This window comes from Trachemys scripta, chromosome 7, assembly GCF_013100865.1.
Source record: "Trachemys scripta elegans isolate TJP31775 chromosome 7, CAS_Tse_1.0, whole genome shotgun sequence".
NCBI classification, from domain to species: domain Eukaryota; kingdom Metazoa; phylum Chordata; order Testudines; family Emydidae; genus Trachemys; species Trachemys scripta.
In genome coordinates, this window is record NC_048304.1 from 63,771,668 (window position 1) to 63,797,017 (window position 25,350).

At 40.0% G+C, this 25,350-nt stretch overlaps 1 protein-coding gene across 2 annotated transcripts in view; it reads left to right on the top strand.

Moving 5' to 3' along the window:
- Positions 1-25,350, top strand: part of LRMDA (leucine rich melanocyte differentiation associated) — a 929,770-nt gene that overhangs the window by 74,889 nt on the left and 829,531 nt on the right. The window contains exon 1 of one of the 2 annotated variants that reach the window (XM_034777349.1): positions 10,965-11,009. The exons of the other annotated variant lie outside the window; for it this stretch is intronic. Coding sequence (XP_034633240.1) covers positions 10,990-11,009 — 20 coding nt within the window. The 5' untranslated portion in view covers positions 10,965-10,989. Of the gene's footprint in view, positions 1-10,964; positions 11,010-25,350 lie in introns of those variants that run through there. 2 annotated transcript variants of the gene reach the window in all.

Here is a 25,350-nt window from a genome sequence, read left to right on the forward strand (position 1 = left end):
TTACCATCTTAGAGTGTAAGCTCCTTATATTGTGGGATTTCTCTAACAAAAACACACATTTTATTAAAAATATAGACATTTGTACATTGAAATCATAAAATACATCAGCAGAATACAAACATACATTTGTGGAACATCCAACATACGACAAAATTAAAGTTACATCAGAAAAGAAAGGTATCAGAGTAGCAGCCGTGTTAGTCTGTATCCGCAAAAAGAACAGGAGTACTTGTGGCACCTTAGAGACTAACAAATTTATTAGAGCATAAGCTTTCGTGGACTACAGCCCACTTCTTCGGATGCCGAAGAAGTGGGCTGTAGTCCACGAAAGCTTATGCTCTAATAAATTTGTTAGTCTCTAAGGTGCCACAAGTACTCCTGTTCTTTTTGCGGATACAGACTAACACGGCTGCTACTCTGATACCTTTCTTTTCTGATGTAACTTTAATTTTGTCGTATGTTGGATGTTCCACAAATGTATGTTTGTATTCTGCTGATGTATTTTATGATTTCAATGTACAAATGTCTATATTTTTAATAAAATGTGTGTTTTTGTTAGAGAAATCCCACAATATAAGGAGCTTACACTCTAAGATGGTAACTCAGTGTACTTTTGCAGGATGTAGTGCAAGGCCTTTATCTTTTTCACAGTGCTTTCCTACTGTAGCCAAATTAGCCAGGGACAGAGGGAGAGGAGGAGAACGCTACCCCATATGCATATATCCCAAGTAGAGTTACTTTCTGCTGGGGAAAGGAGAAGAGTAGGAGATTCATGAAGTCCTCTAGGTATCTTGTCTTGTAGACCTAATTGACCTGTGTAGTTCTTGGATGTTATGGTGATTGGGTCCTATAGAAAACCTTAAGATAAATAGCCTTCCCATTTTTGATACCTCCCTCCTTTTCACTGCTCCCCACCACACACCGATTGAGATCTTCTTGTATTACTCCAGTCATTTTAGAGAGACAAGGCACATGAGGTAATATATTTTACTGGACCAGCTTCTGTGCGTGAGAGAGCCAATCTTTTAAGCTTACAAAGAGCTCTTCTTTAGAGCTTCTCTTCCTCACCAATAGAAGTTGGTCCAATAAAAGATATTACCTCATCCACCTTGTCTTCAGTGTCCTGGGACCAATATGGCTATGATGACACTTTAGTTATTTTGTCATTCTCCAGACTAATTTGTCATGGTAGAGCTCTATCTTCTTAGTGTATGCACAATGTGCCTCAAGTGGCGTGTGAGCAGGATTCATCACCGAATTTGGTCCACTGGTTGGATCATTAACTTTCCTGGTTCTTGCTGGGTACAGATGGGGAGCGCGATGTGAGCATTGATCCATGCCCTCCATAGAGCTCTGATTTGCGTTATCCAACATTCATAGATCTCCATATGTAAGAGATCTTTTGTTACAGGTTACACGAGATCATAGCAATTCACTTTAATAAAAAGGTCTAAATATATTGGTTTTAGCCAGCGATTGAGATTGAACTCCTGTATTTTCAGAAGGACAAACCAAATCCCCACAGACATTGGTAGAAATTGTACTGCCAACATTTTTCATTTTGACTAGATTTCTTCCCTCTGGTCTGTTGTTATTACGCTCTATAGGTGATTAGTTCAGATTAGCTAACCAATATAGTACAAATACAATCCAACCTCCAAATCCTGATCCACTGACAATAGCATTGAGGATACAAATTCCCTGTATTCAGACACAGGGCTTTCTAATGAACTCCATTTCATATCACTAATGCGAAGTTAAATGGTGTATGGTTTAATTTTGTGTTTTTTCTCTTTTCTATTCACTTGTTTTCACAATTGCTATATGATGTTCCAGGTGGCCTAATATTTAAGAGATTGTTGCACTTTCTTGTTTGCTGGGTCCTCAGACCTGAGCTTCGCAGCATTGCCCAAAGTATGCAATAATTGCTCAGAGTTGTGCTGTTTGTTGTCTTGATAGTTAATTTTGAGGCCCTTTAGTTCCAGCTGCATAAATGGATCTGAAGGGGGATCGGAATATGTGAACAATAAAGTGTCGGTGGTATCATGTTATACCATGCAAAGAGTGTTTATGGTCCATCTTTAGTGCAAACCCAGGGAAAATAGGTTAATGGAAAATAGGTTATTCGCAGCTAGTTAACAGGTTTTGTTTTTTGTTTTTCCTGTCGCAACTACCACTAATGTTCTAGTCTTCAGGAAAAAAAGTAAGCAAATGGGAGCTAGGAGGCTAGTTTTACTGGCTCAGCTGTGTAGTAATAGCACAACAGAGCCTTTGTTACCACTCTTAGCAGTGCTACTTGTTCATTATGACCTGTTAATAATACTAGTGGCTCTTAACTAGACATTTTTTTGTGGCTCCGTTGAAACTATATTCAGTGTGCGGCTAGGCCATTTCTGTCAATGCCATATAGTTCTTTAACAACTTTTTAAAATCTGTTGTGATCTGTAATGGTATGGATTATTTCTGGATTATTTCTAAGGAAAGGGTACTGTTACAAACCATGACTATTGATTTATTGTAGCTGTAATCCTTTGACTCTGTTACCTTAGTTTAGGATCAGTTTGTTAGAGCATTTGCCACCTGCTGGTTTGCATCAAGGCGGTTTATCTAATGGGCCATTGTGGGGGGGTGATTACTCACTGGCACGGTGCCTCCTGCTGGTTATCCTGGGAATTAGCTTGTCACCAGCTCCGGAGTGCCCTCTGCAGGCCAGTGGCTCACCTGTTGCTGGCCCCCGTGTCCTTCCTGGACCCTGGTGTCCCTTCCCTTGGGGTTCTGCCCTCTGCAGTACCCCCGTAGTCTCAGGGTCTCCCCTCCCTGGGGAACCCCCAACCGTCTATCCCCACCTTGCCTCAGTGGCTACTGCCAGTCATCATCTAGCCCCGCTCCCTGCGCCGACTGCAGTCTGTAAACCACTCATCATCGGCAAGGGGGGTTAGGACCTGCTGCTTTGGCCTATCTATGGGCTTCCCCTTTGCTACCTCAGTACTCTTTTAAGACCTTTGACAAGGCCTGCAGCCTGGGGTTTTACTAGGCTGGAGCTCCCCAGCTCCCTCTGCCCTTCCCCAGCACTGCTCCACCTCAGGTACCCTTCTCAGCTCCCAGGCAGCCAGGTCCTTCTCTCTCCTAGCTGTGGCTGCTTTCCCCTCTCCACAGCCCTCTCCCAGGTCTGTTTTAAGTCCTTCAGGGCAGGAGCAGGGTGACTACCCCGCTATAGTCATTAACTACTGGTGATGCCTGGGACTTCTGCTAAAAACAATGCTGTGGTATTAGAAATTCAGCACATAGAGCAAATAGTTAAAATATAGTGGATGCTATCATGGTGAAAAGGAAAAAAGAAATACTTTTGTGATTTTAATGTCTTAGTTTATCTAAAACATTCCATTGATACAATTGCATTGCGTGATTTTTAGATACCAGATGAGTGAAAAATGTTAATTAAGTAGACACTACTAAAGCAGTTGTGGCTGGCTATTCATTCTCTACTTAGCATCTTAATGGTGAGTTTATTTTTTGTTAATCTCTTCCAGTAGCAGATGCATCATCAATGTATTACTCACATCCTGATGACCAGTTCAGACTCAAGGGACAACTTAGCAGGGGACACTATTAAACTCCAGGGTGTAAATTTTTCAAATGGGCATGGGATTGAGCAGTATGCGGAACAGGTCATGAGAGTTCCATGGAAGTGTTTGCAAATCAACCTGTCAGAATCTTTGTCCCATGTATGTGCAGGCTCGTAATCCATAGTTGCTTGTCTGTCTTTCTAATCTGGTGCTATTAGCCTCCCACCTTCTATTTATGGGAAAGATTTCTACTGCTGGTTGAGAAAACCCTAAACCTGCCTCCGAGTATCCTAGGCTGTAAAGGGGACAGAGAATCTCTTCAATGGGCTCCCACTTGAGACTATCCTTCATGGTCTCTTAGAATTCACTCAGGCCATTCATAGATTTGAGAGGCTATGTTGTTCGGTGGCTGTTATCTTGTCCATATCTCTGAAGTTAGCTGGTGTTTTGTGTGTTTCCAGACTTCAGTTTGCCAGTCTTCACTTGGGTTTAAAAGTTCAGGATTTGCTCAGCTGTGAGACTTGTTCTTTGGCACTAAATTTGCTAGAAATCTTGTGTCATCTGATGTACAGTGAATGACTCAGTTAAGGATAAAACAGTGATTCAGTTATTAATCACTGCCAAGACACAGATTTATCAACTTGTAAATTTGGGGCCAGCACATTGCTTGAACCAGGATTTCCATTAATTTTTTTTTTATTTTCAGATATGTTGACGCTATGTTTTAAAAACACATTCCTTCAGTCCATCACAATGTGAAGTAGTAGTTATGGTGTTGAATCTCATTGTGATAGGATTGAAATAATATTGCTCTGCACGATTCTACAGCAAGTTGTGAAAGCACTTGCTAAAGCCTAAACCTCCCAACACCTTTTTGCATGATAGGATCACCATTTGGAGGTGTGGGGAGGGGCTATGGCTCTGAGCAGGCAGCTATTGTCACTGTTGAATCAGTCACATAAAAATTTATGTGTGTGTGTGTGTGTGTGTGTGTTCATGCTCAAAGTCAGTCAAAATCCAATGGAATATATTGCAAAATATGATAGTTTGAATTATTTGGTTAATTCTTTGGGTAGGAGACATTATTAGGAATTTTTTGCTATTAAATTGCAATTAATATTGGTATATTCATTACTAATAAACTGGACCAATTACTTCTAAACAAAAGGTAGGGAGAGAATACTGAATGAATGAATGAAAAAAATCTCAAATGGTTTTAGATGTGTGAATAATTTTTCCTTGGGCAGAGGAAGGGCTTTATAATTAGCTGTAACTGTCCTCCCCTGTATTCTTGAGCATCTGTAAATACATTGCCTAACAAATGATGGGTGCACTGTTCTCAGTTGTACCCTATTGATATATAGTCTTAATTGTGTTAGGATTTAATTGCCAGATTGACACATGCAGTTATATTTTAAAAATTCTGCATTTGTAACTTTCACTGTCTGGCGCTATTGAATTATGAATATCTCTTCTCCCTGTTAGATTCTCTAGAATTTGGAAAATTACTTTAGCACAAAGGATAATGTTAATATGTTTGTTCAGTAATATGAAATTATTAGCATTCTTGCCTGACTTCAAGGAGTTGACTTGGTCCTTTTGATGCAAGCCCTTGGTTCTGAGAAGAGGCAAATTGTTTTTTTTCCACCCTCCATTAGCAATCATTCTGTTGCACACAGTACGTGATAAATCAACCGCAGGAGCTTTACAGTTGCCATAACATGACATTACCTATCAGCTTGTCAAGTCTGTGTTGACTCTGCGCCTTTTAGGCTGTATATTTCTTCAAAGTCTAGCGCCAGTTACTTAGTCAGCTCTAACTAATTTCAGAGTGGAAGAGAAACTTTACTGGAGTGCTGTTTGGGATCTGCTTTTTAATCCTGGTCTGTTTAATGTTTGCCTCCTGACATTCTAGGCCAGACATCATTTTAATGGTATGTGTGGTGATAAAGCCAATAAACTGTCAAGATGATTGATAATCTAAGCATTATAGCAATATGACTTTCCTGTTCTCCTCTGTGCTTTAGATGATGGTTTCCAAATTGAATTCTTAGTGTGCTATATGTGTGCGCTTGTTGGATATTCTCTGAACACAGGATTTGAAGGCACTAACCTTGGCTAATGTAGGCTTTTAATTCTCAATTTTTTTAAAAAAGAAAAGGCTTTTAATTTGGGAAATGTTAACAATGGCTTTTCTACCCTTGTAATAGTCTCTATGATTACCCAAAGTTCTCATCTTTTTATTATCTTGGTGTTTTCACCCTCCCCTTCCCACCACAACCTGGCATGAATCTCAGAATTTCATGTGTCTGATTCTGTTATCTATGGTTGAAAGACATTGCAGATAACAAAGTGCAATATATTAAGCACATGGCTTCTGGTTTTCACTTAACAAATAATTTAGCAGTCATTTTTCAACATCTTAATTGGAAGTGATTGATTAAACTTTCCTACCTTTTTATTTTGGGGGATGGAGAAATGAGTGGGGTGGGAGTATTTTCATACTACTTCCATTTTGGTGGCTTTCATTGGTAGTTTTGTGCTGTCCCTTTGGTGTGAAAATGATGAGGAGCAGGGCAAAACTGATAAGGGGCATGTGTGATTTTGGAGGTGAGCAGCTTCCCCCCCCCCTTCTTTACTTTCTCTTAAAGCGCTCGCTCGCTCTCTCTCTCTCTCTGTGTGTGAGATCTGGCCAATACTTCAGTTAAAATGTTTTCTTAACAAAAACCAGAAGCCGTAACTCTTTCTTTGATGACTGTTGGGGATTTACACAGATAATTCTAATTAATGTGCATTGATGTAGTTATGAAAGTTTTCAGGGATCCTTTACAAAGTGAAGACAAAGCTAGTTTGTATAGTATGGAGTAATAATCAATTTGTTTTAATCTATTAGTATATATATTCAAAATCTTTTGGCTCAAGCTGATGTCTAGCCATAAGAATCTGAGACTTGAATCAAGGATTCTGCGGTTCTGTTCTATTCTGCTACCGACCAACTTTATGGCCTTGGGCAAGTTTCTAAACTTTTCATTGCCTTTTATTTAACCAATGTGTCAAATGATATTATAGCAATACCTACCAGCCAGGGGAGTGGATGGAAGATGCTATAGAAGGGTAAATTATCATTGCTAACACAAATAAGTCATTACAACTACATGTTTATAATGGCTTTTTAGAGTTGCTGGGATGTTCATATGTTTTGAATGTAATTAAATGTAAGGGCTAAACTTAAAACAAAAATCGCAGTAGTGACCTGCAAAATCTTTAGGTTGAAATAGTCCCCTAGAAATGATTTTGAGATCATTGAGAGAAATGTAAGTGGAGCTGTTGTCCATTAACATGGAGATCTGAGGCAGGCATGAACAAAATCCACTGAAAAAACATGTCTGAGGAACGATAGCTGGTACACCTTTTGTTTAATTGCTTTCACTGTCTTGTGTCTCTGATTGGTGAAATGTGGTGACATCAGGTGTACCTTAGAAGAGGAGTAAATTATCAAATGGATAGCCTCTTTTAATAACCCTTCACATTTGATTATGCATGTTTGAGAATACTTTTGTGAAGATAGGCATCTAACTCCATTGGCTGGATTGTGGTGATTCAAGAAGTACATATATCACACCTGTTGCTATGTTAGGGTCTTTTTAAGCACTTTGATTTACATACAGAACAATCTTGCAATCATTCCTCACAGGGATCTTTTTTGGTTATATCATCACTGCAGAGTTAGCCTGGGTTATTGGCCCCCAGCTGTGAGCTGCCAAACAGTAAATTCTTATTGGAGTCATTCCCTCCCCACTGGTACTGCACTCCCTCGAGTGTGTTGTTAAGACTTCTCGGGGGGCACAATGCAAGGTTTTTTTTTTTTGGCTGCAGTAAACTGAGTCACTTATTTTTTTTTTTTCCAGTGAGTTATGCGAGAGGTTGTCTGTCCTTTTGGGCACCGAGGGGAATTGTGAGAAGGCCTTGAAGGACTATCAGCACTTGAGTGATTTAGTCTGTGTCCTCACTATGAAGTGGGTTAGGAGCCCAAGTGAAAGCAGAAACTGGGCTTTAATCTGTACCCCATGCAGCTGGGCAAGCTATCCCGGGTTGAAAGCACCACCTAACTTGGGTGACATTTGGGCTCCATATACAAAAAAGGTAAGAACCCAAGCTAACTCTACAGTGAAGACACACCTTTTACACTGGCAATTGTAGGGAAATCTTCTGCCGCTGCTGGGATGGCTCCATTGGTAGTAACAATGACGGGAATGCTAGTGTAGGCCTGACTGAGGTGTTTTACTGCAGTATCATCTAACCCTGCTCAGAGCACATCTAGACAATATGGTAGTAATAATACAAGAGCCCTTTCTCCTTAGTGCTTCCTGCAGCAGAGGTGCAATGGTGGTTGACCTCTGATAACTGCTGGTTTAGACCTCACCAGTTGTGAATGGTCCGAAGCTCACCTCTCTTTTGGAGTCCGTTCTATATTGCCTCCCTTACCGTTAATGAAGTACTGACATGTTGTGATTTTTTTTTCTACTAATTGATGTTTTAAATGTTCTCTAAGTTACAGGGAACAAATACCTAGGCAGACTGATATGGTTTTGTGTGTGAGAGAGTGAGTAGTATTGTGTGTATTTGGAGTAAAAAGGTGCTGTGGAGCTCAGACAAACCATTCTTAACAAACCTCCATAGTTTAGGTACCACAGTAAAATTAGGCTTGGTTCTCACAAGTTTACAGAGCTTAGGTATGTGGGTTTTTTTGTTTTGTTTTGTCCCCCCCCCCCCCTTTCCCAATAGTCCCCAACGACCTAGCCCCGCAATGACTTAGGAGCTGATTAGTGAGAAGACATCTCTTCTTCTACATGAGTCATGAAGGGAAGTGTTGGTAGGGAAAGAAGAAATTTGAGACTGCAGTAGTAGTGTCAAACCTTGGGTCGGGTCTCAAAATACCATGATATTTAAAGGTAAATACATTTTGACTTTGCCTTCTATTCTGAGTCTTTAGGATGCCCTTGCTTCACGTTTTCAAGCTTTTTCTCCACAGACATGAGATCTAGGAACAATTTTTTTATATGAAAGCTGAGATGATTTTTGTGTAATTGTATGAATCCAGTAGCTGCAACTTTTAAGAAAAACACCAACTATTGTAGGACTTGTGATATAATCATGAGATGCTGGCAACACTGGAGAAGGGAAAGGAAGTGCCGTTTCCTCTGTGGCTTGTGGTTGCCTTGCCTTCTGCTCTAACATCCAGCTAGGATCTTTCTTGTGGCTGCTGCTGCTTGAATTGGGAACTTATCCCCTCCTTCACTGAGAGATTGCTGATTTGGTCAGCAGTTTCTGTGAAAGTAGAGAAAGAACTGACAGGGATTTGAAGGGGATTTTAATGCAAACAGTTCCCTCTGTGAGCAAGAGTCAGGCTAGCTGTAACCCTAATAACGCGAGATTTGTAGAAGCGAGAATTGTGTAAGGCAAGTGGAAAAGGACTGTGTGAGAAGTCGTTGCAACCTTGTGTTAGATAAGTATGGAATGTAGACTATAGTCTATAGTCTAAGTAGAGGTGAGAAAAATAAGATATCAGGATGACCTATGTATAAACAAAATGCAGCTGTTGCTCATTATTGTATGTAACAAAGGTATAAATGCTTGGTGTAATTGTTTACCTGGAGAGACCTGTTTAGCTCTCTCCCTTCACGCAATTGCTAAAGATAATAAAGTATCTGACTTGCTGCACCCAACCTGAGAGTGAGAACTCTGTTTTTCTTCAACGATTTGGGGGCTCATCCGGGATGGCAACGCCTGCGTAAACAATGGCAGCTGCTGCGGATCGCTCCCCTTCGAACCCCATGGCGCCACAATAGAGGTAAAAGACCTTTTAAAATCTCTATTGATGTATCGAAGAAGGACTGTCCGTGGGGCTGTTCTGTCCCTGTTGGGCTTACGCCATCCGAACTTGTTGCAGTTTTTCTCCGACACTTCATTCTAGGGGTGCTCAAGTCACTGCCACTTCATGCTGTCAGATTTTTATCATCTTTTCCAGCATCTTCCCTTCTCTGCCTCCAGCCTACCCATCTCTATCCCTGTATCCCTTCTTCATCCCCAGCCAGCCTGTCATCCTTCCCTCAGCCCAGCTCTTCCAGCATGTCTTAAATTATAAGAAAGGAGATGTCCTAATTTTTATAAAACTACATAAATCATACAATTGTATCTATAAGAGAAGGCAACAAATGACATAGGAGGTGAGCCCAGACCAAGAAAAGGTGTATACTTAAGTGAGACTAGCTAATCTGCATTAAAATAGCAGTGAAGACACAGCAACTTGAATTTTGACTCCGGTTAGAAAGCTCAAGTGGGAGCTTAGGGTTGAACTCCAGCTGTGAACCCAAGTTAAAAGCCAAGTTGCTGAGTCTTCACTGCTATTTTAACCCCAGTTAGGTAATGCAAGTTAGCTAACCCAGGTTAAGAACATACCTTGTTTTGCAGTGTAGACATACCCTTCGAGAAACACAACTGCCAGGCCAAATGCCTTTCCTGTTGGCTTAGCTTGGCCCTCAGCAGGAGTTTATCCTGGTTGGTCTGTTTGTCTGTCTCTAATCTGTCTTTTGTTTCAGCCCCTTCATGTATTAAGAGGCTCTCTTCTCAGCAACAGCCTTTCCACTGTTGTTTGTGTCTGGTCAGGCTGATGGTGTTAACTCTAGTAGATGACATACCCCAATCAGGGTAATAGGTGTATCACACTTGTGATTTCAGAATTTTTAAATTGTGGTCATTGGACTAAATTTACCTGTGTGTAATCAAAAATCAAGGCATAAGGGATGAATCTGACCCCATTTCTGATTTTGTGTATGTGGTTTAACAATAGCCAAAAAGCAGAGAGGGCTTTTAGATCTCCAAAATGATTTTCTGTACAAGTTCAAGATCTTTTTTACTTAAAAGGAAAAAAAAAACAAAGGAAGTGTATTTTCCCCAGCTATACATAATATTTTCTTTTGACTAACTATAAAATTTAGTTGGCCACTTAGTAACTGGTCACTTTAGGTAGGTACGATGGTAAGCATTCAACTGTGTAGGTAATGATGATTGTGCAGAACTGAGCACCACCTGCGTATTCACAGCTAATAGCTCCCCTTCGTTGAGTCAATTTGTACTGTATTTTTTTCCTATAGCTGACAGTGCTATAGCTTGGTGTAGACCATTACTTCAACCATTTTGCCCTAGGAAAAGCATTAGTAATTTATAAATAAAATACACACAAATAGGAGAAGTCAAAGATAGGTTTATTGACAGCAACGGCACTATTAACATTAGAGCAGTGGTTTGAAGTTGAATTAGTTTTAGTTACTGATTTATGAACTGTTTATTTTAGAAGTAGGTGAGTCATTTGAATTCTCAATAACTGGTGTAGATGAGCTATGCTTATTTGGGACTAGATCCCATGAGAAGGAGAAGAAGGAGGTATTTGCATCTTGGTCTCTAAGCTTCTTTTACACTGCCAGTAAATTGAGTGTGTGTTTTATGTCAAGCGTAGCTCATTTAAAGTATACCTGTGTGGATATAAGAGTTTGCAGAAAACTGACTGTTTATTTTTGCTTGAATTTACCATAATTGTTAAACAAAAATTGACGGATGTTTGCTGTAAGCATAATGAAATCATCACCAAGAAAAGTTGCATCTGTTGTGTGTTCCACTTTGGAAAGGATTTTTGTACAATTTGGTTTTCCTGCTGTAAAATGAGAATCTCCTTAAAAATTGTTTTTGGAGAATTAAGATTTTGATCCTCAAGTATTATTGTATCTTTAAAAACTTGGATCCACCATGTCTAATAGCTTGTTGTAATACTACTCTGATCTGTCACTATTTCTGATTGCTCTAGTTATAGTATTTAGTATCTTCTGAAAGTTTTGAAGTTCTCGGTCCTGATTTTAAAAGTAAATACCTGTAATTTTTCTTAGAATTCTTTTAGGTTTTGCTTTTATGTATATGTTGGCATGTTTATTTAATACTTGGAGGCATGTTGTGTCTGCAGTTCAGAAATATTGGGAAGCTAGATTCTGGTGTCATGCCTGTGGAATGTTTTTTCTTAACAGGCTTAAACATTAACCCAGAAAGTGACTGTTGTCTTTCCTGTTCTTAAACAATTCACATAATAAAGCCGTCATAACTGGCAAACTTGATGTCATTTTTGACAGAGGTGTCAAGGACTGAATGGACCATAGAGACAGAGGAGAAAATGGGCATAGGGTGTCAGGGCACGAGTGTGAGTGGCAAATCCTGAAATTATACTGTGAGAGTGATCAGCCAGATACTAGAAAGTTGGAATAGTGGGAACATGTCTCTTCTTATCTTCCTCGCAATAAAAATTGTAAACAAAAGAATTAGTAAGCAGAATATGCATACAGGTAGATTATTCACTGTGGAAAGAATAGATACCGAGGCTTTAAGGTGTCTAGCAAGATGGGCCTATTGCAAAAAATCAAAGCAGGATCCTACACCATCTTTGCCTGCAGTGGGCACTTCTGGTGTCATACCTTGTGGCTACCTTGTTTTGAGGGCTCACTTTTGGTTTTTGTCTGTTTCATCTTTGGTATGTCTCTGCCCACCTCCTCCCCTATTGTGTTTGTGCCAGCATAAGAACATATTCAATTGATCTGTTTGGTGTATGGTTTCATTAGGCTGATCAGCTAATGAAATTTCAGGACACTTGTTATATGGGGACATGTTGGAAGGGATTTGGAAGATGGAGCAGAAGATGTGTACTCATTCCTCCCTCTTCCTGTTCTCAATCACTCAATTAATTCTGCTTGTGACCCAGTCTAGGATTTTGGATTCAGATCTCCAGAGATGAAAGGCTAATATACTAGAAACACACGGCATGCAATGAGTAGCATTATCTCAATGTGTTTCTTCTCTAATAATATATTGATGCTGTATAAAAGAAACCTTTTTGAGGGGTCTTATCAAGTGGAGCCTAATAACCTAGACACACACTGAATGTGGTATGTTAATGAGGTCTAATAATGTGGATCCCATCCCTGTAAGCACTTGCGTAATTTTACTCTTGTAAGTAGTCCTGATTGAAGTCAATGGCACAGCTCACGTGAGTAAAGTGTCTTCAGGCTTCTTGTGGCTTTAGTTGCTTTCTGATTTTCTGGAGAAGCACTTAAAAGACTTCATAAAAGTGAAGTGGAATATAGTTAGTGAATCATTCATTCATTCTGCAAAATTGTTCACAAACTGAGACTATTCACTTGAGTAAGGCAAGCAGAATTTAGCCCTTACTGTGCAACGATAAAGAAAATATTGTTTCCTTTTACTAAAGCCAACTTTGCTAAGGGATGTGTCAATTTAAAAAAAAAAAAACCAAAACCAAAAAAACAACAACAACAAAAAAACAAAAAAAAACCTTTGCCACCATATATTTTAAGGGTTGTTTTTGCCTGTCAAAATAATTTTTCAACAGAGCATGAAAGTGGGAGACAGACTCTGAATGGTTCTGCTTTAGAACCATGCTGAATTTTTATTTATTTATTTATTTATTGGTTTTTGTTTTATGTAAATAGAGATTGATGGAACATTTTACACAGAGTGCAGGTTTTTGACAAAAAGTATTGATGGTTGCTTTCAGTAAGTGTTACTTGAGATGACAGAACATTGCATTTTAAGATGAATTACACTAGAAACTCCCTCCTTGGGAATGTCATACATTTTATTTCATCTGTTGTTTTGAGAGAGAATGACTAAAGTCATGAATACCTCAAACTGATCTCTTTCCTCAACATCTTATAGGTCTTGGTTCAGTTCACTGTGTTTAAATATAAAGTTTATGTGAAAAATAATTATATTGGTAAATGGTCTTGCTAACCTGCTTAAGTAGTCTAAGATGTACAGTACAATTAAAGAATGTTGCTTATACAGTATTTTTACTTGAAATGAAATTCTGAGAGAAAAATCCTTTTATTGTTGTATCCAATTACATTTGGACCTACAAAACTACTAACTGCCCAATCAGATATACATTGAAAGAAAATATCCATTTTAGAAGGCCAGATTGTACTAGATCTTAGTGCAAAGGCAAGTCAGTCAATTTTCAGGCAATCAAGTGCCATGCTTTTAATTAGCATTTCCACAAGCAATTACGTTTCTTATCTACAGCAGAATGGTTTTCAAAATATTTTTGCATTGTCACTGTGAACAAAATGTTGCAAAAATCTTTATCTTCTGAAAGAACAGAGAAAATCTTGTGTGCGCATACTCACTGCACTTATATTAATTTCTGGAGTTTTCAACAGTAAGAATTTAAGTGAGGAGTAGACAGATCAGCAGCAGCATGCCTGCATGTGAACAGTAACATTTTTGATGTGTTTATCCTACTGGGTATTTATAAACATTAATTATAATTTGAGACGATAACTGGGAGGATGTATCTAGTGGGGTTCCTCACAAGTCTGTCTTGGCTCTGGTACTAGTCAATATTTTCATTAAAGACTTGGCTAATGGAGTGAAGAATATGCTTATAAAATTTGTGCATGACCTCAAACTGGGAGGGTTGTGCAAGCATTTTGGAGGACAGGGTTAGAATTCAGAATTGCCTTGATAAGTTGGAGAACTGGTCTGTAATCAACAAGATGAAATTCAATAAAGATGAGTGCAGTATATTACACTTTGGAAAGAAAAATCAAATGCACAACTATAAAATGGGACTAACTAGCTAGGCATCAGTACTTCAGAAAAGGCTCTGAGGATTGTAGTGCGCTGGATCAAAATTTGAATATAAACCAACAATGTGATGCAGTTGTGAAAGAGACTAATATCATTCTGGGCTCTATTAACAGGAGTGTCTTATTTAAGACCTGGGAGGGAATTGTTCTGCTCTACTCAAAACTGGTGACAACTCAGCTGACCTATTCTATCTGGTTTTGGGTTCCCCAATTGAACAGATGTAGACACATTGGAGAGTCTCCAGAGGACAGCTCCAAAAATAACTGTTTAGAAAACCTGACCTATGAGGAAATGTTAAACACACAAACCCAACAATTGGGCGTGTTTGGTGTGAGAAAAGAAGTCTGAGGGGGACTGGATAGCAGTCTTCAAATATGCTAAGAGCTGTTATAAAGAGGATGGTGATTAATTGTTTTCCATGTTCACTGAAGATAAGAGAAGAAGTAATGGGTTTAATTTGCAGCAAGGCAAAATTAGGTTAATATTAGGAAGAACTTTCTAAATATAAAGATAGTTAAGTTCTGAAATAGGTTATCAAGAGACGTTGTGGAATCCCCATCACTGGAGGCTTTTAAGAGGAGGTTTGACAAACACTTATCAGGGATGGTCTACGGGTATACTTGGTCCTGCCTTAGCGGGGGATGTGGAGGGTGGACTAGATGATCTCTTGAGGCCCCTTAACACGTACATTTCTAGGATTACTAAAACCAAATTCTGCTGAAAATACACTGAACTGTGCATGTATAATATATAACATGTCTGTCTAAACTAGAGTAGGCTGAAACCCAAGATTTCTGGTTCACAAGAAATTTCAAAATTTGGTTTTGGGCCGATTCAGATGGAAACCATCTCCCCCCTAAAATTTCTCATTTTCCCCAAAAATGTATTTAGGAAATACAGATGGGTGGTGTTTCTGAAACAAAATTGATTGGCAGCTGGTGTGTGAAATTGACATTCTTAGAGAGACAATGTGGGGGAGGTTAGAGTAATATCTTCTTATTGGGCCAACTTCTGTTGATGAAAGAGACAACCTTTTGAGCTTTCAGAGAGCTCTTCTTCAGACATGAAGATATTATCTCACCCACCTTGTCTCTCTAATATCCTGGGACTGACAGGGATACAGCAACACTGCAAACTGCATGGACATTCTTGTGAGTTTCACTGCTTCTAATAGGAGTGGTTCTGCCTGGGCTCCCAGCATCTGCGGCTCCAGGGCAGCCCCACCATGTGGACTGCCTCAGGGTTTCCAGGATCCCAGGTCCACAGCAGGAAGCCTGGAAGTCCAACACGCACAGCGTGATGAGGGTGTCCAGGGACCATGGATCCATGGAAGTTCACATGGCTAAGGCTGCCCCAGAGTTGCACACGCTGTTAGCACAGTTCTAATCTAAACCAGTTTATGGTTGGTCAGTGCTGAAGTGCAAAAACATACGGTCAGTCCATGTGTATTTGAAGGGTTTTTATAATATTTTTGAAAATGCAGTGGAATCCATCTTAATCCACTACTCGTGGGGCCAAAGCTCTTTGCCCCTTTTAAAGGTTCTGATGCATTTTGAATAATGTAAGTTGCACATCATTTTAACAATGCATATATGTAAAAGACAATGGATCCAAAAGGATAACCTATCACCCTACAATGAAAGCTCTGAAAAGGAGGGTGAGGGAAGCCATAACTATGCATTAGTGTAACTTGCATCTGTTACCACAACAGGACTCTGATGCCAGATCTCAGCATTAGTCCACTGTCTTGCCTTCCTTGGTTGTAGTGGAGAAATTTACTGGAAGAAGAGGAGTTAGAACTTGTGATAGATACCCCTTGCAAACAAAGACAGTTTCAGGAGGTTGAATCATCTCGTTTTATTTTCAAAATCTGTATTCTATTAATTTCTAGCTATTGGCTGGATGCAAAATCATGAACAGGTCACTTACTTCAAATGCCTTTTAGTGTTTACAAAACAAAAAACCCCAAAACAAAAACAAAAAACTCCAAACAACTGAAAAAACCTTTCTAGTAAAGTGGTTTTTTTTTACCTAAAATGTATCAAAACCATACATATGTGCATGCACATACAAAGCAATTTCTTCATATATAGACTTTCTCTCTCTACCACTGTCCATTCCAGTTCATTGTTCTGTTTCCTTGTAGCTGCAATTCAAGAAAATCACTTGCAGCATCTAGGGCTTGATATAGCAATCTCTATCCATCTTATCAATTGGATGTGGTGTTTTTTTTGGAGTCTGGCTGTACCATTCTCCCAAAAATTAAGCTCGCCTCCTGTGTACTGTAATGTAATACAGTATTATTCCCACTTCGTATACAGTACCTCAGTGGTGAAGAATGGGCAGGCAGTGGTCAGATACCACTGGGTAGACATAACCCTTGCTAATGGGAAATTGGGATTTAAATGCATACAGACCTCATTGCTGGAGTTGTTAGTTTCTTTACTAGGCATTCGATCTACCAGTGGATGTCTCAGAGCTTGATCCTCTGTGTGTGCATGTGTGTAGGTTCTTTTGTTTGGCCTCTGGGTCCTGATGAACCACTTTCCTCAGCTGGTTGAGCTTGCATACATAAACCTGCCATAGGAGCTGGTTTTGATCAATCACTGCAAAATAATGCCTGCTGCTTTAGTCACTGTCAGGGCTGTGTTAAGAATAACTGCTTCTAGTAGATGGGATAACAGTTCTCTGCTTTCTTAAAGGCACCATCTCTTTGTACAGGAGAAAGTGTAGGGTCAGATTCCAGAATGCAGACTAGATGATCTCTGAAGGACTGTGGGGATTTTAAAAATATTCCGTCATTTAAAAAGCTATTTATGAACAGAATCTTATTTAGGAAGACTAACTTAATCAGAAATTGAATTAATTATCAATTAATTATTGTACAGAGAAAACTACTCTGCTTGTTTTGTTTTTCTTGTCATACTTAAGAAAAATGAAATTACTTTACACATGAAATTTAAGCTTTTTGTATTCTGCAAATGTCCTAAAAAAAATAAACAGTTTTGTGGCTGACTGTACAAGATTTAAACACACACATCAAGGGGACCTTAACCCATGAAATCATCCTATCTTGAAGCCAAAACCCCACCCTCCAACTGCTGAATAAATAGATTCTTATGACAGAATAATTCATCTCCAGTCATGAAAACATCAACTTTAAACGACAGCTTGTAGAGACCCTATGCTTGTTAGGGCCAGATCAGCAGCCCAGATGCCTGGGATGTAAACTCATGAAGGGAAGATTAATTTATCTGTCATCCTGTGATTTGACAGTTGTTGTAAATCTGGTTTAGCTCTGAGCAAAAAGGAGGAGTACCTTCTGAATTTGTAAAGGGTGATACTAACAGAACCTGTTTTAGACTTCTTGAGCCTTAAGGGAACAAATTATTCTGGTCAGTCAGGTCTTCAGTCATCTGTAGGAATTTAAAAAAGAAACCAGCAATAAGCATGGATACATTTGCGTAGTTATGGTCACTTTAACTCTTTGCATCGAATAGAAGCAGTGGAAGCAAAGCTATTTGCTTATGGATTGATGGTAGCAGATTACTTCATGCAGCCAAGTAGGTGTGTTTATATGCTGGCATTGCTTTTAATTTTTTTTTTTCTTTTTTGACGCTAAGTTTTACAGGGTTGATATTTTTTCTTGGAAATACATAAAGTTGTCAGACTGATTTATTGTGAAGTGATGCCACTGCTTTTAAACATCTATGGCAAAATGTCAGAAATTCTCAATGAAAACTCTAATAATCAGGGGACATGGACCCTTGTCTTGTGACAAGGGTATTTGCTTTCAGAATGCTGAAACCGGTCATGTAACTGGAGGTGGGAAGCAGTTGGTTTCTTGCCAGCACTTCTGTGTGTCAGAATCCTATAACAGACACTGCCAAGGCTAATAGTCCCAAAAATTGAACCTACCCTAAAAGCTATTTAGAGAAAGTTTACACTCTGATACCAAAGAATCTGTCCAATTCTTCAAAATAAGAACTGCAACGCTGTTTTCAAATCCAAGCTCCCTAGAGCCAAGTTGAGGTGTTTTGTTAGATTGCTTTGAGGGTGGCTTGCATTAGCAATGCCCATGCCCATGCTGTGTATACTTGGTGCAAAGAGAGCTTCAGTATATAAGAAAGTTAATTAGTTATTTTTTATTAGTGCTAAATTCTCTCTCTCTCTCAACCTGAGGGAGATTTGGCTGTAGTATCTAGGGTCCCAACCCTCTCTGTTTCGGTGGGAGTCTCCTGGAATCAGGCCCTATTTCTTAGAGGCTACTGACACCAAACCGGGAGATTTTAGGTGCTAAAAGTCCGGTGGCGCAACAGGGCTAACACAGGCTCCCTGTCCCTATGCCACTTCTGGAAGCGGCTGGCACGTACTTGCGGCCAATGGGAGCTGAAGGGGTGAAGCCTGCAGGCAGAGGCAGCACGTGGAGACCCCCTGCCCTCCCCCAGGGGATGCAGGGATATGCACTGACTCCGCAGCTCTCATTGGACAGGAAACTGAGGCCGTTGGGAACAGCAGGGGCGGTGCCTGCAGGCGGGGCAGTGTGTGGAGACTCCTGGCCTCCCTGCTTAGGAGCTGCTGCTAGAGAGATGTGCCAGTTACCTCGGGCACCTCCTGAAAGCAAGCGCTGCCCCACTCTAGCTTCTGTAGCAGACCTGCACTTGCTGTACCTGTGCCTTATAATGGAAAAAACAGTGAATGCTTCTGCAGCCAGATGGTTGTGTTTTTATCAAAGGGCTAGCCATATTAGTCTATAGCCACAAAAACAACGAGGAGTCTGGTGGCACCTTAAATACAAATAGATTTATTTGGGCATAAGCTTTCATGGGTAAAAAACCCACTTCTTCAAATGCATGGAGTGAAAATTACAGATGCAGGCATAAACGTACTGGCACATGAAGAGGGAGTTACCTTACAAATGGAGAACCAGTGTTGACAGGGCCAATTCAATCAGGGTGGATGTGGTCCACTCCCAATAATTGATGAGGAGGTGTCAATACCAAGAGAGGGAAAATTGCTTTTGTAGTGAGTGAGCCACTCCAGTCCCTATTCAAGCCCAAATTTAATGGTGGTAAATTTGCAAATGAATTGTAGCTCTGCTGTTTCTCTTTGAAGTCTGTTTTTGAAGGGTTTTTTTGTTGAAGTATGGCTACTTTTAAATCTGTTATAGAATGTCCAGGGAGATTGAAGTGTTCTCCTACTGGCTTTTGTATGTTACCATTCCTGATGTCTGATTTGTGTCTATTAATTCTTTTGCGTAGAGACTGTCCGGTTTGGCCAATGTACATGGCAGAGGGGCATTGCTGGCACCTGATGGCATATATCACATTAGTAGATGTGCAGGTGAATGAGCCCCTGATTGTGTGGCTCATGTGGTTGGGTCCTCTAGCAACACTATCAGAGGATCCAACCGTGTGAGCCACACAGTGTATGAGTTTAAAGGGAAGTGCCTCTTTTCTTTTTCTTTACTTTGTGTGTCATGCCCATAACCTTATTATTAGACCCATCCTTTTGTGTGAGCTGTATTCGCATTCCCTTACCTTAGTTATGATATTCACTAGTTTTCTGTGAAAGATGCGTTTATGCATGTATACCTAATAAACCACATTCCATATAATAGTTTGCTTTTTTAAGTGGATATGGTTACTGTAATAATGCAAGCTTCATTTTTACTGTAGCATATACCATTACTTTTACTGCAGTATATGCAATTACAGTTTGTGCCTGACTTGCATGTGCAGTTGCCAAGACAAAAGGTCAGTTGTATGCACAGTTAAGTGTGCACACTGCACAGGTAATATGAAAATCAGGTCCTGAATATTCCTGTTGATTTGCATAAGAAGGCCATTGTGATGGAATACACCCCATATGCACACTCTATACCAGGGGTAGGCAACCTATGGCACACGTACCGAAGGTGGCACGCGAGCTGATTTTCAGTGGCACTCTCAGTGCCCGGGTCCTGGCCACCAATCGGGGGGGCTCTGCATTTTAATTTAATTTTAAATGAAGCTTCTTGAACATTTTAAAAACTTATTTACTTTACATACAATAATAGTTTAGTTGTATATTATAGACTTATAGAAAGAGACCTTCTAAAAACGTTAAAATGTATTACTGGTACGGGAAACATAGAGTGAATAAACGAAGACTCGGCACACCACTTCTGAAAGTTTGCCGATCCCTGCTCTGTACACTAACCAGCAAAGTATGAGTGTCAAATGATACCTTACAAGGCATAATTTGTACATAAATTATTTCAGTAGTGTTGTCCTGGTAAAACGTGTGGCAACCAGGGCCGGCTCTGGCTTTTTTGCCACCGCAGGCAAAAAAGCCTCCCGCCGAGCCGCCCCCCCCCCCCCCCCCCGCGCGGCAGGGGAGGGCGCCGAGCCTGGCTGCGGGCCGCTCTCCTCAACCGGCCGGAGCCCCGGGAGGAGGGCAGAGAGCCCGGCTGGGGCTCTGCTCTCCCCGGCGGCGAGCCCAGTCACGGCCCCGCTCTCCCCGGTGGCGGGAGCGCCACGGGGAGGGCGGCGAGCCCAGTCGCGGCCCGGCAGCCGGAGCGCCGCGCCACCCCCCCTCCAGGTGCTGCCCCAAGCACAAGCTTGGTGGGCTGGTGCTTGGAGCCAGCCCTGGTGGCAACATTGTGTGTGAACTCATAAGATTCTCCCGCATGGTGGTGATAGCACATGTTCCAAACACTGCAGCCCTGCCCAGGCTGAAGCTGGCAAGCAGGTCTGTCCTAAACAAAGGAATGAGTGCGTGCCTTAATTTGCATTTAATCAGTAAACAGAGTCCTGAAGCAGGAAGGAAAAGCCAAGGAAGTTCAAACGGCTGAAAAAACCAACAGGGAACATCCTTCCACATAGTCTCTTTGGCTCCTGGTTCTCAGCTGGAAATATTTTTCAAGAAGGAGACTGAAACTATAAAAAGGAGAGACAAACATCCCAAAGGCATCCCTTCCCTTCCCCCCCCCCGGGCGCATCACATTCATTGCACCTGAAAGGACAAAGGAAGCAGCCATTGGATCCTGGGGAAGGGGTCCTGATCTAAAGAGTTTGGTCAGTAAGACTGCTGAAAGCATGTGGTGAGAGAACTTAGCTTTGAATTGAATGTTTGTTAGACACCAGTAAGTGTTTTATCTTGTAACCATTTCTGACTTTTATGCCTCCTTCTTTGTACTCACTTAAAATCTATTTCTTTGTAGTTAATAAACTTGTTTGATCTAATCCAGTGTATAAGCTGAAATGTCTGGGCAACTCCATTTGGAGTAAAAAGTTGTGTACATACATACTACTCCCTTAAAGGAATAAGGGACTTAACATATATGTACTGTCCAGGAGAGGGTATGTATTTTTGGGGGGAAATCTGGGACTGAGTATGTGCTGGGGTTACTTTTAAGGCTGGTAAGAACCAAGGTGTGGCTGGCTGGCTGGCTGCAGCATAAACAGAAACATAGCTGGGAGTGACTTACACACTAGAGGCTGTTTGTGAGCAGTCCAGTCTGGAGGCTACAACAGCAAGTTATGGTAAAGGGTACCCCAGGTTACAGGGCAGGGGTGACGCAGCTACTCGTTGGTCTGGATTATACCCTGGTATGTCACAACCATACTTTACCATTTGAGGTGAATAAGACATTTGTATGTGATTATGGTGCAATGAGTCTAAATCTGTGAAGGGACTGGCAGGGGTAACAGCTGTTACTAAGCGATCATGAATGATTATGACTACATGGCAGTATAAAGAATGCATTTAATATTTATTTGCATTCTTATCTGAACTCTGCTTAAAATGAGCATGCAACTGAGATGTATGTGGAGATTTAATTTTGTTGTGTAAATATGGAAATACAGGGAGGCTAAATGTGCTAGCACACTCACCTTTCACTCCGAGACACCTAAGTTAACAAGTACGCGTTTCATCTTAGCAAATCACCTTTGAGAGACTTGCCAGAAACTTGGTGGTCATATTGAAAAGAAAATCTGGTAAAATAAACACGTTCTCTCCCTTGGCGGCAGTGGCCTGCTCCCTTTGGTTCACACACAAATTATGATTTATCAGATACTTAGTGCACTAAAGTGATCGCTTCTAGATGGTCCGCTGGTCTCTTCTCTGCCTATACCTGATACGTGCCGATAAGACTGTGGGTATATCTCATTGCAAATATTTCTTTCCTGTTGTAACTAATAAAGCAAAGGTTAAAAAAGGTAAGTTTTAAAATGCCTATTGTTGCAGCCTGTCCAGAGGTGGCATGAGTGTTGTTTTTTGGGATGGGTGGTAAGCTGATGGCTGGTTCAAAAGACATTAAGCACCGCTTTTTCAAAAACCCACTGGGCAGGAGTCATGTGAACTGACTAAGTGAAGCATGGAGTTAGGTTTAGGAATAAGACCCCCTGATAGTTTTTTGGCTTTAATCTCCAAAATACCATCGAAGGTCTCTCGTAATTTTACAAGCTTAAGGAGCGATGTAAACGTTTTTCCAATTTTCCAGTATTTGGTCCTGCCATGCGGGCAGGGGACTGGACTCGATGACCTCTCGAGGTCCCTTCCAGTCCTATAATCTATGAATAATCTATGAATTTTCACAGAATTTTGTGCAGCTCCCAGAAATTTAAAGGTGCTTTGGGCAGATCAGACTAAATAGTAGTTCAATATCCTTTGTTTAGCTGTAGTTTTATTACAGTAAACACCCAGTTTTAGTGGTGCCTGAAGATGAGAATTAGTCTCTCTAAAGCTATTGTCATGAGATGATTTTTTTTTTTGGGGGGGAAAGTGGCTGATTTTTTTTTTTTTAGTATCAAGGGGGATAAAAAATACCTGGAAGTTTAATATATTTCCATGTAGGAAATTTTCCATGGATCATTTAAGTTATTTGGAAGAATGGAAGAGATGATAATTTTAAGAATGTTGTTTGAAATATTCTGCCAGTAGCATTTTTTTTTTTTTTAAAAAAGGCACAATAGGGAGCCATGGGAAATGTATTTTTTTCTAGGATTGTAGGAGGAATACATATTGTTTGTTTAAGGCATCAGGTATTGAGAAATGGCAGGGTGAAAAATTTGACCTGAACTGCCAGATCTGATCTGCAAGGGGTTAATTGAGTTGCCATGTTTTTTCACTCTTCAGTTTAAATAGAGTTTTGCTATAGCCCATTTAAGTGTCAAATTGGTAGAAAATTTGACAACTTCAGGGTGCAGGTTTGCTTTTGATCCGAATTTACATGCAAATCATTTTTGCCTTGAACTGACAACTCTTGTTTTTGACACTCTGAAGGGGAGATGCCCCCTGTATTTCCCCGACTCTGTGGGGATGTTGGTTAATGTTATTAATTGGTATGTGGAAGGGAAAAAACCCCTGATAAATCTAGTGGATAAACTATATTTTCCCTTTTGTCTGTCAGCTGTTGCAGCTGGGCTTTTAATCTCCTTTTACCTAGAAGGAAATCAAACAATAATCCTGAGTTTGATGTCCAAAAGAAACTAGAGAATTGGGGTAGAGGGTCACAAATGTACAGGGGAATGGGTTTAAGCTGCAAAACACACACAAAGGATGCTGACAGTCCACGTTTTCTTGGGCTTTAAACAAAGTCTTTAAAGTTACCAAAGAACCTTCTCCTTGCATGACTAAGCCCATTGAGGGTATAGAGAGAAAGCTGCCTTAGAAGGCTTAAGACTGAAACTTCTAATTTTATTCAAAATCCTTAAGTTCAAATTTTTTGTACAAGGAATAGTCACCTCATTTAAAAAAAAACCCAACCCACCCTTAAGACTATTTATTAACTGTATGAAAGTACAGTATGTGTGTTTTTGCTATCTCCTATAATAGCACTCCTATGTAATATACCTGTTAGATTAATTTAATTGCCATTTCCACTTTCCACCTGGAGTTAATCTTTCAGGAAAAATCTCACACAGGAAGGTAAACTAATAAAACAAAAAGAGGTAATTTTAAAATTAAGTGTTTTTAGTTTAAAAAAAAAAAAGTTGGATGGAGACTTTTTTTTATACAGTGAATTGCTGTAGTACTCCATTTGTAATTTACTAAAACAGTGCAAGAAGTTACATCATTAAAGTAATGTAGAATTTGTTTTCTATCAAAATGGAAATTTACCTTTGTAATGGTACCACTAGTGGAGCGAGGGTATCAAGCACACTCTTTCATTGGGATGGCAGGGAATGTCATGTTTGAGGATATACATATGAAAGCATGATTTCTGAAGTCAGAATTTTGAGATTGAATTCACTTTATCTGTCTTGGACTTTACTTTAGCAGGCACAAATAACTGAATATGCTAACGTGTGAAATTTTAATTGAATTGTTAATGACACTTAGGAGTAACACAACACATGAACAACATCCAAGAACTGGATAACTCTTACAAAACAGAAGACACTGGGAACTTGACAAGTCCAAGTGTCTGAGGCCAGGGTATAATTGATAGCAGGCTGCCTGTATCCAAGGTCCTTTAGCAATAATTGCAAGCAGAATCTGACTCTCTGATCTCACCAGTGGTATTCACCATGCCAAAATGACCAGGCTTTGACAGATTGCTTTCCTGCAGTAATAATTTAGGCATGTTCCCTTTCTCACATGGGGCCATACATCCCTTCCACTTGAAATAATGAGTTGAAAATGAGTTGCGTTTTTTTTTTTTTTTTAAAAACAGGGTATTGTTAATGTAACTCCATAGTGCCAGGGGACTACATTTATATGGTTATAAAACAGAGATATTATTTTGAAATTCTGCAATATTATGTTTCACTATTTCTATAGGGTTTCAAATAATGGATTTCACTTCTTTCGTCCCCCTCTTACTGAAAAGAGAGGGACCCAAATTGTTCCCATCTTATTTGTCAACTAGTAGTCACTGATTTTGCCAGCCTGGTTTTTAATTGTATTCATGTTTGTTTTATGGATGGATAAGACTCTCCCTGGGGACAGCAGAAGTATTATTTATTTGCTCCATGTTTGCTGAAGTAAGACCTATCCTAGTTTAGTTTTTTCAATTATCCCATAGTTTTTGGACTTTGATGTATTTTTGAACTTGCGTGGTATTTTTTTTTCCTTTCTGGAATGTTAT